This window comes from Lepisosteus oculatus, chromosome 14 (genome assembly GCF_040954835.1).
Source record: "Lepisosteus oculatus isolate fLepOcu1 chromosome 14, fLepOcu1.hap2, whole genome shotgun sequence".
In the NCBI taxonomy this organism is placed as follows: domain Eukaryota; kingdom Metazoa; phylum Chordata; class Actinopteri; order Semionotiformes; family Lepisosteidae; genus Lepisosteus; species Lepisosteus oculatus.
In genome coordinates this window covers 19,169,780-19,183,246 of record NC_090709.1, presented here as the reverse complement: position 1 = coordinate 19,183,246, position 13,467 = coordinate 19,169,780, and the positions used below count along the sequence as shown (strand labels likewise).

At 47.2% G+C, this 13,467-nt stretch overlaps 1 protein-coding gene, 2 non-coding genes and 1 pseudogene across 3 annotated transcripts in view; 1 reads left to right on the top strand and 3 right to left on the bottom strand.

The window, feature by feature from the left end:
• Positions 1–147: 147 nt before the first annotated feature.
• Positions 148–312, top strand: LOC138243539 (U1 spliceosomal RNA). The gene has a single exon (XR_011192194.1). It is a non-coding gene; the product is annotated as a U1 spliceosomal RNA (small nuclear RNA).
• A 600-nt stretch (positions 313–912) lies between these two features.
• Positions 913–1,031, bottom strand: LOC138244802 (5S ribosomal RNA). Its single transcript, XR_011193417.1, has one exon. It is a non-coding gene; the product is annotated as a 5S ribosomal RNA (ribosomal RNA).
• A 6,768-nt stretch (positions 1,032–7,799) lies between these two features.
• On the bottom strand, positions 7,800–7,908 carry LOC138219208 (5S ribosomal RNA; annotated as a pseudogene).
• A 1,214-nt stretch (positions 7,909–9,122) lies between these two features.
• The window catches only part of LOC138242514 (zinc finger protein 135-like), a 446,217-nt gene continuing 441,872 nt past the window's right edge, over positions 9,123–13,467 (bottom strand). The window contains exon 3 of the mRNA XM_069198048.1: positions 9,123–10,611. Coding sequence (XP_069054149.1) covers positions 9,910–10,611 — 702 coding nt within the window. The 3' untranslated portion in view covers positions 9,123–9,909. The remainder of the gene's footprint in view (positions 10,612–13,467) is intronic.

The window sequence follows — 13,467 nt, the reverse complement described above, 5'->3', positions numbered from 1 at the left end:
ATGTTTAAGTAAAGAATGTGATTTACACCAGAAAAAAAGAAATTGTTGCTATGTAACTGGTACCGTGTCAAAATGTAATGAGATGTGATCATATATACTGTTTTAAGTATGTATATTAATGTAAAGCTTTCTAATTTGTGATGTCCTGTATTTTTTTGTGAAAAGAAAATAAAGTTCTTAAAAAATCGATTCACCCAGGGCGAGGCTCGGCCATTGCACTCCGGCTGTGCTGACCCCTGCGAATTCCCCAAATGTGGGAATCTCGACTGCATAATTTCTGGTAGTGGGGGACTGCGTTCGCGCTCTCCCCTGATGTGCTTGGTCCAATATCGGATACGGAAGAGTTATGACACCACGTGCTGCGATAGGATCCCAGTTCGAAAGCCACTGCTGGTTCCCAGTTTCTTTTAGTTAGAGGTCCGGAGAAGCATTTCAAGCTGGTTACACTACTCCTTCCGGACATTCATTCCCTTTTCAAAGTCAGTCGTTTTGCTGTAGTCTGCATTATTAAGGCCAATTTATTTGGTCATGGGGGCCTCGGTACTGTATGCTAATTCTAAAGACAGTTTCACCCCTTTTCTGATTGCTAGGTTCTGTACCAGTGCAGACATGTCAAACAGTGAATTGCTGTACCTCTATTGTATCTGTGCTCAATGAATGAAATCAGTAATAAATGAATATATGTATAGTTATACGATAAACAAGTGGTTTATCGACTCTTCTTCATTTGCAGATTTAGAGGCAGCTTCGATATGCGTTTTACAAACGGGTTTTTTTTTTTTTTGGGTCACACACATGCCATAGCAACAAAACATCTCTAGAGATGAGGCTATAGATCACCTTTCCATCCTCCAGGTTTTCTTCCCAAATCCTACGGCACCAACGGCGACCCCTGCTGGCCGAGAGAGCAAAAGCTTGCAGCACCTGGTATTCCCAGGAAGTCTCCCATCCAAGTACTATTCAGGCCCAACCCTGCTTAGCTTCCAAGATCAGAAGAGATTGGGCACATTCAGGGTGGTGTGGCCGCAAGCAAAAGCCTTGGCGCCTAACTCGCTACTTGAAGCTGTGTGTGGCTGGGGCTCTGTGCCCCCCGAGTGGGACTGAAGGATCGTTCGTGTGCAACTCTTTGGAAAGGAGCCTCTTTCCAAATCGCATTGCGTACCTGGATGTTGGCGAATGTGCTCCCTTGTGTTGGCTTGTCCCGTACTGGAGGAGAACAAACAAACTGCATGGAGGAGCACAAGGCAAGTCTTCACAAGACAAAAACCTCCAGTGCACAGCACTCTGAAAACATTTCTGGGCTGTCGCATGTTTATTTCAGCACATAAAGCGCACCAGTCCAACACATCGGCCGGGCGCGCGGCGCCTCCGCCCTCTTGTGGCCTTGCGGCGTCAGAGCAAGAGGCTCCTTCTCGCTGCCTTTCCGCTGTGTTGCAGAGCCCTGAGAGGGAACCTGGAGCGCACACTTTGTGGGGGGCGGGGAACCGCGTTCGCGCTCTGCCCCCGGTCTCTTGCGCGAGTACTAAATCTCACGGCGCCAGCCAGCGGCCAGGAGACAAATACAATATCGCGGGACAGGGGGGCCTCGTCATTGATTGTTACATATGAGACGGGGATTAGGAGGAGACCCCGACTGATTGGTAAAGGGGAACACTAACACCAGAGAGACACCCCCGGAGTCTCTTTTTGAGAGACGCCCTCGGATTTCTTAATGGCCAAGGAGGGTCAGAACCTCGGTTTTATGCCTCCCCCGAAGGACGGCGCCTGTTTGTGCAGCAGAGTGTCGCCATCAGGATGCTGGGGCATAAGAAAGCCACACAGACCGCAGGGTGAGCGCTCCCTACTGGTCCCAGTCAGATCTAGTGATCTAGTCACCGGGGAGAAACGATACAAGCGAAGGATTACTCGGCTCCCAGCACTTGAAAAGACCAACAAATGACTCATTCCCGCCGGAGCTGAATGTACCTGAATTCCCCCGCCCCGCTGTGTTTGCTGTATTGTCTTTGAAGCCGGCCCCCGAGACGAGACGGGCTGTTCCTGTGCCCCAATTAACACTTTACAGGTGCCATTCCCCGGCATTGTGGCCATTGTCGGTGGTCACACGTGATAAGATAAGGTGGAGGAGAGCGGGGCATGCCCAGCGCCAGACATTCAAGGAGGTCTGCAGATGTGTAGGAAACGGCGCGCTCGTTTTCTCATTTTGCCCACCCTTTTGAGTGTTAGTGTGGCGTGTGAGTGTGCGAAAGAGTGGGCCCAGCAGGAGGCGGTGGTGTGCGGGGGGAGGAGCAGGCGTAGGCTGCGCGCTTTGTGCTGTGGGTGCGGGCCGCTTGCAGGGGCTTGTACAGCTCATACTTACCTGGCAGGGGTGGTACCTTGATCAGCCTGTAGGTGGAGTAGTTGGATTGTTTTCTTGTTTTGTGGAAGCAGTGTTTGTTTTTCAGTTTTCGAAATGGCAACCTTTGGATCCCGCAAGAATGCTGTGCGTTTTGAGCTTTTGGATGACCTCTTCATGGACCGTATGCAGTTCAGCAGAAAAGTGTTGCAGAAGGAACCTCGGCACTTGGATTTCATCTTCGCTCTCCCAGGTCAGAAAGCATTTGAGATTGTTTTTGCTACCTATTCTCTGTTTGAACAATGTGTGGATGTGTTTGAGGTACAAAGAGGGAAAGTTCCTGCCCTTGAGAAGATCAACTTGCAGCCTCTGACACAGAGAGAGAGGAAAACGGTGCATGTTATTATGTTCTCGGAACTGGCAAAGACGGAGGACATTCACACCTGGCTTAACCAGTACTGCACCGTCCACCATGGAACTGAGGTTAGAGATGTTGACGGTATAAAAACAGGAGCAAGGAAATTCGAGGTTCGCTTGCTACCGGACAATGTAAATGGAGGCTTAAGGCACCTGCCCTCTACAATCCGGCTGGGCGCCTGCAATGGCTATGTTTTTTATGTGGGACAACCAAAGGTGTGTCGGCGCTGTGGTGCTGTGGGACTCCTGGCATCGTCCTGCACTGTGAAATGCTGCAAGACCTGTGGCAAACAGGGACATTTAGCCTCTGACAGTTCAATGCTGCCAAAGTGCAATTTATGTGGCTCGGAAGGACACGTTTTTAAGAACTGCCCTCACGCCTACGCCAATAAACTCAAAATGAGAAAGGATGAGGCAGTGCTTGTTTCAGCCAAACCGGCCCGAAAAGCCAAAGCAAACAACAAGTCAAACAAAGAACCCTTGTTGGACAAAGGCTTTCAGCCTCCAGCCAGGATCAGTCCTGCTGTGGCTCCAGGGCCGGTGGAAGAGAAAAGCACTACGCCCCTACAACCGCAGACTGCACCAGACAAGAACGAGGGTTTGAAAACCCCCGAGAACAGCGAGGACCCCTCCCCCACTCCTGCTCCTCAGAACGAGGGCCAGTGTGGGGCCCCCCGGTGGAGCGGGTCCAGCGAGGATACCCAGGATTCAGCAGAGCTGCTATTCTCAGACTCTGCAAGTGCTACAGATGCCCTCCTCTCCTCCATCCAGTCCATCACGGAGGATCTGCAACAGCTGGTGGGTGAGGGGGAAGAGGAGACTGGTGCATCGGCTGCACCCCTTTCCCCTCAGTGCTCCCAGGAGCTGGACTTGAGGAAAAGGAAAAATGACTCTGTTTTCTCCCCAAGCGAGGAGGAAGGAGAGCATGGCGATGGGGACAGCTGGAACCCCTCCACCCCTCCCTCTACCCCCTTCCTTGAAATGGACTCCGTGAACGCTTTTACTGCTGCCGCCCTGATGAAGGCTCATTCAGAGGATGGCTGGCAGGAAATTGGTAAGAAGAAAAAGAAAAAGAGAAGGTAACAGGTGAGACAGAATAGAAATGTGTTTTGTAAAGACTGGTTCCACCTTCTTATGTAATATGGCTCTAAACATAATTTCTCTTAACACCAGAGGTATCAATGACAGAGTTAAATGCCAGTCTGTCTTTGATTACCTCCAGCAGAGAGAGGGGGATGTGTTCATGTTGCAGGAGTGTGCATTAGCCTATCAAGAGAGGTTCAAAAGCTTTGAAGATAGGTGGGATAAAGGGCCTTCTGTTTGGACAGGGGACAATAACAACAGAGCCTCTGACATGGCCATTCTTTTCAAAGGATGGGCATTCAAATTGAAAAGTATTCAGAGGGTCATAGATGGCAGGTTGCTGTGTGTGGATGTTGAATGGGGGACCATTAACCTGCATCTAATCAATGTGTATTGTCCTACTGACGTGGGAGGAAGGGTGGAGCTACTCAAGGCACTCTCTCCCCTATTGTTATGTAGCACAGACGTGATAGTGGGAGGGGATTTTAATTGTATCTTAGAGCACACAGATAGGCAGTCTAGCTTTCCGATAAAATTGGATTCCAGCTCACTGGCCCTGCAAAACTTAGTTCTAGACTTTAAACTCTCTGACACATATAGATCTATATATCCCACAACAGCAGGATATACATGGTCAGGGAGGAATATCAGTTCCAGAATTGACTATTGCTTTGTCTCGGAGAGAGTGAAAGTTGTTGGGGTCACTCTTCAGCCTGTCTTCTTCTCAGATCATCAGGCTTTAGGGTGTAGAGTGGAACTCCAGGGCGGGACTGTCTTTGGCCCAGGCCTCTGGAAACTCAACACAAAGCTGCTAGAGAACGAGGGGGTAGTATCCCGCTACAAGGAGAAACCATCAAAGTGGCTGTCCTTGCAGTTTCTGTATGGGTCAGTAGGAGAGTGGTGGGAGGAGGTGAAGGTGAAGACAAGGGCCTTTTTCATGGCTGAGGGAAGGAAGCCTGCTGCCAGACGGAGAGGAGTGCTAGCCAGGAAACAGGCAGCTGCAGCGTCTCTACACGATGCTGCACAGTGGCTTCGATGTGCTTGAGGATATCACCCTTTTAAAAAAGGACATCCGGAGCATAGCCGAAGAAAGTAGTCGAGGAGTGCTGTTAAGAAGCAGAGTGCAGTTCTTGGAAGGAAATGAGAAGTGTACTCGCTTCTTTTTCAGGAAAGTGGTAGGCTCCAAGTCTGTCATGGAAAGTGTAGTTGATGAGGAGGGACGAGAGAGAACAGAGCCGAGTGCTATCCTCTCCTGCACCGAGGCCTTCTACTCAAGACTGTACAGCACTACAGAGGTAAAGGATGAAGAAATTCATTTTTTTACCTCAAAGCTAGAAAACGTTTTGAGTGAAGAAGATAGGGAAGTACTTGAGAGGGTTTTGACAGTAGAAGAGCTGAGACAGGCTATGGAGAGCTTACAGAAGGGAAAAACTCCGGGTGCTGACGGGCTCCCTAAAGAATTTTATTGCACCTTTTGGGATCTGCTTCAGGATCCGCTACTGCTCCTATTCGAGGAAAGCTATAAGACAGAATTGCTGCCTGACTCCTTAAGAGAAGGCACTATCTCTCTCTTGTTTAAGAAAGGAGCAAAGAATGACATAAAGAACTGGAGACCCCTCAGCCTGTTAGGCGTGGACACTAAGATCCTGTCCAAAGCCCTTTTCCTGCGCCTACAAAATGTAGTGGCCTCACTGGTAGGGAAAGAACAGACTTGTGGGATAGCAGGACGCCTGATGAGCGACAACCTGGTCTTGTTGAGGGATGTCTGTCTGTACTCAGAGGATCGCTCCCTCCCTCTGTGCATTTTAGGTGTAGACCTAGAAAAGGCCTTTGACCGCCTAAACCGGCAGTACTTAATATCGGTACTTGAGCACATGAAGTTTGGCCCCATCATGAGAAAGTGGATTAACCTGCTGTACACAGGTAGCAACAGCAGAGTAATGGTTAATGGCAATAGATCACGCCCCTTTGAAGTCTGTTCAGGGGTGAGGCAGGGCTGCCCATTATCCCCCTTGTTATTCGTTTTGGCTATGGAGCCCTTAGCCTGTGCCTTGCGCCAGGATCAGGCCATTAATGGGATACCAGTGCCTGGAAGTGGGGGAGGAGAGGTAAACACATCTCTATACATGGATGACGTCACCCTGATCCTCTCTGACAATGCCTCAATTAGCAGAGCTCTGCAGTGCTGTGATCGTTTCTCTTTGGCTTCCTCTGCAAAAATTAACAAATCTAAGAGTGAGATTTTTTATCAGAACTGGAGGGAGCCAAAAGAAGGACATGATCTCAGCCTGCAAGAGAACAGAATTAAGGTGTATTTTGGAGAAGAGATGGGAACAGTAAATTGGCAGAACAAATTGCCAATCTTAAACAAAAAACTGATGCAATGGAAGGACCGAGACCTCACCATGACAGGGAAGGTGCTGGTCATCAAAGCCGAGCTCTTGCCTGTCTTGAATTTTCTGGCTTCTACCTTCCCAATCCCACACCGTGTTGCGGCGGTGCTGAGGAGATTGATGTTTCAATTTCTATGGGGTGGGAAGCAGGAAAGACTCAGAAGAGAAATAATGTACAGGCCGCTACTCTCAGGGGGGAAGTCAGTCCCAGATATTGCTATGAAGCTGCTGTGCATTTTCCTGGCCTCTGTGCTGAGAGGCTTTGCAACAGCGCCTGGAGAGTACCTGGACTTATTTTGCCAGGCTCTGGGTAGGTAGGGAGGTGTTCAGAGTGTGGGGTGTCAGACCCAAGCTGGATGTCACACTCTCTGACACATGCCCTGCAATTTATGGGACAGTTAAAAGTTTTCTAAGATCTCACCCAATTGGCCATATTCCCCTCCGAGATGTCAGCGTCCAAAAACTGGAAGATTTCATTGCACCCCAGAAGAATAGGCAGACCCATGTGAGCATTTTAACATCAGCCCAAACAAGGAAGGTGTGGAAACACTTCTCTAAGTTTCTGTGCAACATTCACAGAGACGTAGCCTGAAATGTCATCCACCAGTGCTTACCGGTGCGAACTTTCTTGTACCGTAGGGCCTCACCCCCAGCCCTCGCTGCGTTTGGGTGGGCTGCGGTGAGGAGGAGACTGTGACCCATCTCCTGTGGTCCTGCTTTTTTGCTAAGACCTTCTGGGCCCAGTTTGAACACTGGTTGCAAGTTCTCTCGCCCCAATTTTCCCTGACCGCTGCTTTCGTTATATACGGCATCTCTCCTGACAAACTTCCTCCTGACGTGTTTGCACGAAAGCAGAAAATCTGTGGGAAATAGAGGGCATAGGACAGTATCTCAAGATGCTTGTGGTTGTGGGGGACTGCGTTCGCACTCTCCCCTGATGTGCTTGGTCCAACATCAGATACAGAAGATTTACGACACCACGAATCATGTGCTTGCTAAAGGGTCCCAGTTTGAAAGGAATCGATGACGCTACTAGTTCTCTGTTTCTTTTACTTATAGGTCCAGAGAAGCAATTCAAGCTGGTTACACTACTCCTTCCGGACATTCATTCCCTTTTCAAAGTGAGTCTTTTTGCTGTAGTTTGCATTATTTAGGATGATTATCGAGATTAGCCTTTATTTGGTCATGGGGGGCCTCGGTACTGTATGCTAATTCTAAAGACAGTTTCACCCGTTTTCTGATTGCTAGGTTCTGTACCAGTACAGACATGTCAAACAGTGAATGGCTGTACCTCTATTGCATCCGTGCTCAATTAATGAAATCAGTAATAAGTGAATATATGTATAGTTATACATAAACAAGTGGTTTATTGACTGATCTTCATTTGCAGATTTAGAGGCAGCTTCGATATTCGTTTTACAAACTTTTTTTTTTATATGTATGAGTCACACACAAAACATCTCAAAAATGAGGCTATAGATCACTTTTCTTGTAAGTGTTAAATGTCCATACTTCAGGGTTTCCTCCCAAAGCCTACGGCACCAATGGCGACCTCTGCTGGCTGAGAGAGCAAGAGCTTACAGCACCTGGTATTCCCAGGTGGTCTCCCATCCAAGTACTAATCAGACCTGACCCTGCTTAGCTTCTAAGATCAGACATGTTCAGGGTGGTGTGGCCATAAGCTAAAGCAATGGCACCTGACACGCTACTTGAAGCTGTTTGGCGGGGGTTCCGTGTCCCCTGAGCGGGATCGTTCATTTGCAATTCTTTGGAAAGGAGCTTCTTTCGAAATCAATGCGTGGCTGGATGTTCACAAATGTGCTCCCTTGTGTTGGCTTGTCCTGCACTGGATAAGGACAAACAGGTATCAGCTTGTTCCCTTCTCCCGCCCCTCTCTGTTTACAGTAGAACCTCCTGTCCTGACTGGAGGACCTCATCCAGCTGTGTCTGAAGAGATGCCAAAGTACCAGCTTGATCCACACCCCGGTACTTCTCTGTGTACAGTAGAGCCTCCTGTCCTGAATAGAGGAGCCCATCCAGCTGCGTCTGGAAAGAAGCCAGGGTATCAGCTTGTTCCCTCCTACCACCCCCCTCTGTGTACAGCAGAGCCTCCTGTCCTGACTTGAGGAGCTCACCCAGCTGTGCCTGGAGAGAAGCCAGGGTATCGGCTTGTTTCCCCCTCCCACCCCTCTCTGTGTACAGAAGAGGTTCCTGTCCTTACTGGAGGAGCTCACACAGCTGTGTCTGGAGAGAAGCCAGGGTATCGGCTTAATCCACACCCCCACCCCTCTCTGTGTACAGTAGAGCCTACTGTCCTGACTGGAGGAACTTAAAAGGCATCCTCTCACGAGGCACCAATAAATGTAGGTGTCTTGTGCATTTACCAGGACAATTATTAATTGTAGCAGTAAGTCACAAAATGATTCTTTGATGGTTATTAGAAGACCAACCCAGCAGGATAACTCAGCAACGCACATACACATGGATACTAATACACGAGAGTACATTTATTATTACATAAAATGTGCATAGATCTTATAGTGAGGGTTAGCAGAATACAAAAGGTATGTATTCAATCACAAAGAGTTACAAACCAAGATGGACATACATTCCATATATCATTCATTTAGACCGTTTTGTAAATGAACTTTGTTACAACTTGTACATTAGATACTCAAAAGCAAGTACATGACTCATAGGAATTAAATTGATATCAACTCAGGTTGAGGTAACAATTGAATTCTCGAGCTGTAATGCAGAATGTTGAATACTCGTCCAATCTGCGGGGGTTCAGATCTCCTGTGGACGCAAAGAAGCAGTGGCAGGCTGTTCGACATGAGAGAAGGAGAAGAGAGATTTCTGCTGCGGTGCGCTGCTGATGCTCTCTGAAGACCGGCTAGTTAGTGTTGGCTGAAACAAAGGAGAGATTGCACACAGAAAAGTGACTACAGATCCGAGCAAGTCGCACTCTTTAGACAGGAAGAAGACCGGTTCGTTCCTGATGTAGCGCTAGTCCTGAATACTGATATTCAGCTGTCCACAGCTCCGACCGTAGTTCACTCGTTGATCAGGTGAGCGTTCGCGGTGGGTTCACGAGGCTTGCTGCTGGGCTAACCTCGGGTGGATCCTTTGGTTATGGGCGGGCAACCTCCGTTCTTGACTCTTAGAACAAGGAAAAGTCCTGACACTCGGACACATTGGCGTTTACGTGACTGTCTGAGCTGAGTCTGAGGATGTCCAGGAGGAGCTGGAGTTTTACCTGGAGGTACTATGGTCGCTCATTGGTTGAAAGCTCCATGGGCATTCGAGAATCATTTTGTGACTTACTGCAACAATTAACAATTGGCCCAGTAAATGCACAAACCCCTACATTTATTGGTGCCTCGTGAGAGGATGCCTACATTTATTGGTGCCCAGTGTGAGGATGAGTAACCATGCACTCATCCTTGGGTGTAAACCACTTGGGATGAGACTCTCCCTTGGAATCTCCCAGACAATGAGGCACCAGAGATGACCATTAATTAGGGTGGTTGATGTGTCTCAGCTTTGGGAATTGTTCCTTATCAGAACACTCTATCAGCTAGAAAAACACCTTAAATGTGAACCAAATGGAATGGCCTCTCTGTGTCCAGCACCACTTGAGACGAGGGAGAGAGAGACTGGCAAAGGAGCAGCAAACTCAAGCTACAACGGTCTCTGTCCTGTGTGAATGCGCTGGTGGACTATTAAGCTACTTGAGTGACTAAAACTCTTCCCACATTGACTACAGCTGAAAGGTCTCTCTCCTGTGTGAATGCGCTGGTGTGACTGTAAGTGGCTTTTCAGACTAAAACTCTTCCCACACTGATTGCAGCTGAACGGTCTCTCTCCTGTGTGAATGCGCTGGTGGGTTTTTAAGCTACTTGACTGACTAAAACTCTTCCCACACTGATTGCAGCTGAACGGTCTCTCTCCTGTGTGAATGCGCTGGTGGGTTTTTAAGTGACTTGACTTACTAAAACTCTTCCCACACTGATTGCAGCTGAACGGTCTCTCTCCTGTGTGAATGCGCTGGTGGGTTTTTAAGTGACTTGACTTACTAAAACTCTTCCCACACTGACTGCAGCTGAACGGTCTCTCTCCTGTGTGAATGCGCTGGTGGGTAATTAAGTTACTTGACTGACTAAAACTCTTCCCACACTCACTGCAGCTGAATGGTCTCTCTCCTGTGTGAATGTGCTGATGTCGTTTTAAGAGGTGCGAGTGACTAAAACTCTTCCCACACTGACTACAGCTGAAAGGTCTCTCTCCTGTGTGAATGCGCTGGTGGGTTTTTAAGTGGCTTGACTGACTAAAACTCTTCCCACACTGACTACAGCTGAACGGTCTCTCTCCTGTGTGAAGGTGCTGATAGGGTTTTGAAATGCTAGACTGACAGAAACGCTGCTTCTCCCTGTGCCATAATGGCAGTTTGTCCACTCCATCTGAGCAAGGCCTTGAGTGATTCTTCTTCATCCCCTGATCGTGCTGGGGTCTCTTATTCTGCAAATGCTCCATGGAATGGCCTTGCTCTGTGTGATGAAACTGAGATTTGTTTTCATCATTATGTCCCTCAGTGTGCTGCACAGCACTGTGAATCATCTGGGGCTCCTTCTCCAGCTCTCTGAGGCTAAAACCGTCCAGTTCATTCAGTTGATCCTCTCTTTGCCCAAGAACAGACATACTCTCCAGTTCATTAAAACTTTCAACGATTTTCTCAGTAACCAGATTATTAAACCTGTGTGTAAAGTCATCAGATACTAAGGGATCATATGATTGTTTGAGACTCTGCAATGACAGTCTCTCCACTTGAACAGAACAAGGCCTAATTATTATCAAGCCCTGTAGGAGCTGCTGTTGCTCCTCCCTGTACTGACTCTTCTCAGTGTGCTGTGACTCAGTACTGTTCTCTTCACCAGGTACATCAGTCTGCTGCTCTGCAGGGTCAATCAACTTGGGCTCCATGTCCTGCTCTGTAAGATTTAAAACATCCAGTTTTTCACTGTGCTCTTGTATAGAGATGCAGCCCAGTTCATTACAGCCTTGTGTAATATTGATTGTGTCCAGATTATTAATATTCTCTGTAAAATCATCACATACTAAGAGCCCAGGTGTCTCACTCTCAGGCTCTGTCTTCATCATGGGCACAGAGTCCAGTGCCTCTTTCCCTTCTGCGGCAGTGACCTCTGTTTCCTGCATCAGCCTGTGCATCTCCACACTGTGCTGCAGTTCAAGAGGAGCCCTTTCCCCAGCTTCAATAAGAGCACTGGCCTCTGAATCTGTAAACACAAGACAAGACCTTTATAAGAATAAACTTTATTTTATAGTTTTATACCTTTAGAGGTGGCTTCTCAAAGCATTTTACAGAATGCCAACAACAAAAAATACACAAACTTAGCATGACGAGAATACACAGTTAGAGGAGACAGTAGACAGTGGTACTAAGTAAAGTAGGAACAGAGGGGTACAGAACAGTTAAATAAAGGCTCTTCTGAAGAAAATGTTTTTGAGTCTGGATTTGGAGTTTAGAGAAGGTGACTCTCTGATATCCTTGGGGAGAGAGTTCCAGAGCTTGGGGCATAAAATTAGAAGGCCCTGTCACCCATACAATGTAGACAGCCTTGGGGGACAGATAGGAGAACAGAATTAGAAGAGCGAAGATTGCAAGGTAGGGAGTAGGGTGATAATATCAGACCAGCATGGAGGTGTCAAGCCAAGCCAAGACAAGACATGGAGAGTCTTATAGGTGAGCAGGAGGATTTTTAAGCCGATATGAAACTTGACAGGAAGCCAGTGCAAGGACTCCGGGATAGGAGTAATGTGATCATTTGTACTAGACCTGGTCAGGATTCTGGCTGCTGAATTTTAGACATACTGCAGTTTGTTCAATGTGGATTTAGAAACCCCAGAGAGTAGAGCGTTACAGTAGTCAATTTGGGAGAAGACAAAAATTTTCAGTCAAAGTTAGTGATAACACAGGGCATAGTCGAGCAATATTTATGAGGTGAATGAAAGATGTTCTGACAACATGCTGCACATGTGGGTCGAACGTCAAATATCATCCCCAAGTTTTTCAATTTAGACTGAAGCTCAAGTACAAGACCATCTACAGATAGGGTTACACATTGGTTGTACAAAGTTGATGGGTGGTGCCAATAAGCATGACTTCAGTCTTGTCACAGTTAAAGGAAGGAAATTTTGAGTCACCCAAGTTTTTATATCGGGGATGCAAATTAATAGAATAGAGACAGCCACATCAGCGTCAGGTTTGGTATGGATGTATGTTTGAGTATCATCAGCATAGTAGTGTTGTAACAGAAAGAATAAGGTTCTGGATCCCGAGATGAAGTAAAACAGATTAGTTTATTGCATGCAAGGAACAATAAAGCCGAAGTCTTGTTTCCCGCAAGAAACAACAAAACCGAAGTATTGTTCCATGTGCCGGTACAAACTTTTAGGTTATATAGTCCTTCCTTGCTGCTTCGGACGTCAATCGGTGTTATGGTAAGGGGGGGGGGGGGGTCATGGTATTTGGCCAGTTAAGAGGTCCTGGCCAAATGGTCAGTTTAAGATTATGCCCCCAGGGGGTTCCTTGCTCGCATCTGGAATCCTTATCAGTTAACCCCCTTTCCTGCCATAAACCCCTGTTGCTTAGAAGTCTAATTTTCAGGCAGAACTGACTTAAGTTATTAACCCTTTTTACATCTTGTCTCTTTCTTCAGTAGTGAAAGCTGAGGCCATGTGATCTTAAAAGCCTTAAACTACACACATGTATACTAGTACACTCACAATCAATTTGGGTTGTTTTAACATAGTGGAATAAGTGGGTATAAGGGCGTGTTCTGATTTAGCTCTGTCAGAAACATAACTACCATGTAAAAAGTAAGTCTACTGTAATAATATCACAATTACATTACATTTACATTAACAGTGCACTGAGAGAGAGAGAGGGGTTAATACAGACACACTGACTGGACACTACAGCACATTAACACTGCACTGAGAGAGGGATTAATACAGACACACTGACTGGACATAACAGTACATTAACACTGCACTGAGAAAGAGGGGTTAATAGATACATACTGACTGGACACTACAGCACATTAACATTGCTCTTAGAGAGAGAGGGGTTAATAGATACATACTGCCTGGACACTACAGTACTTTAACACTGCACTGAGAGAGGGGGGTTAATACTGACACTGACTGGACACTACAGGA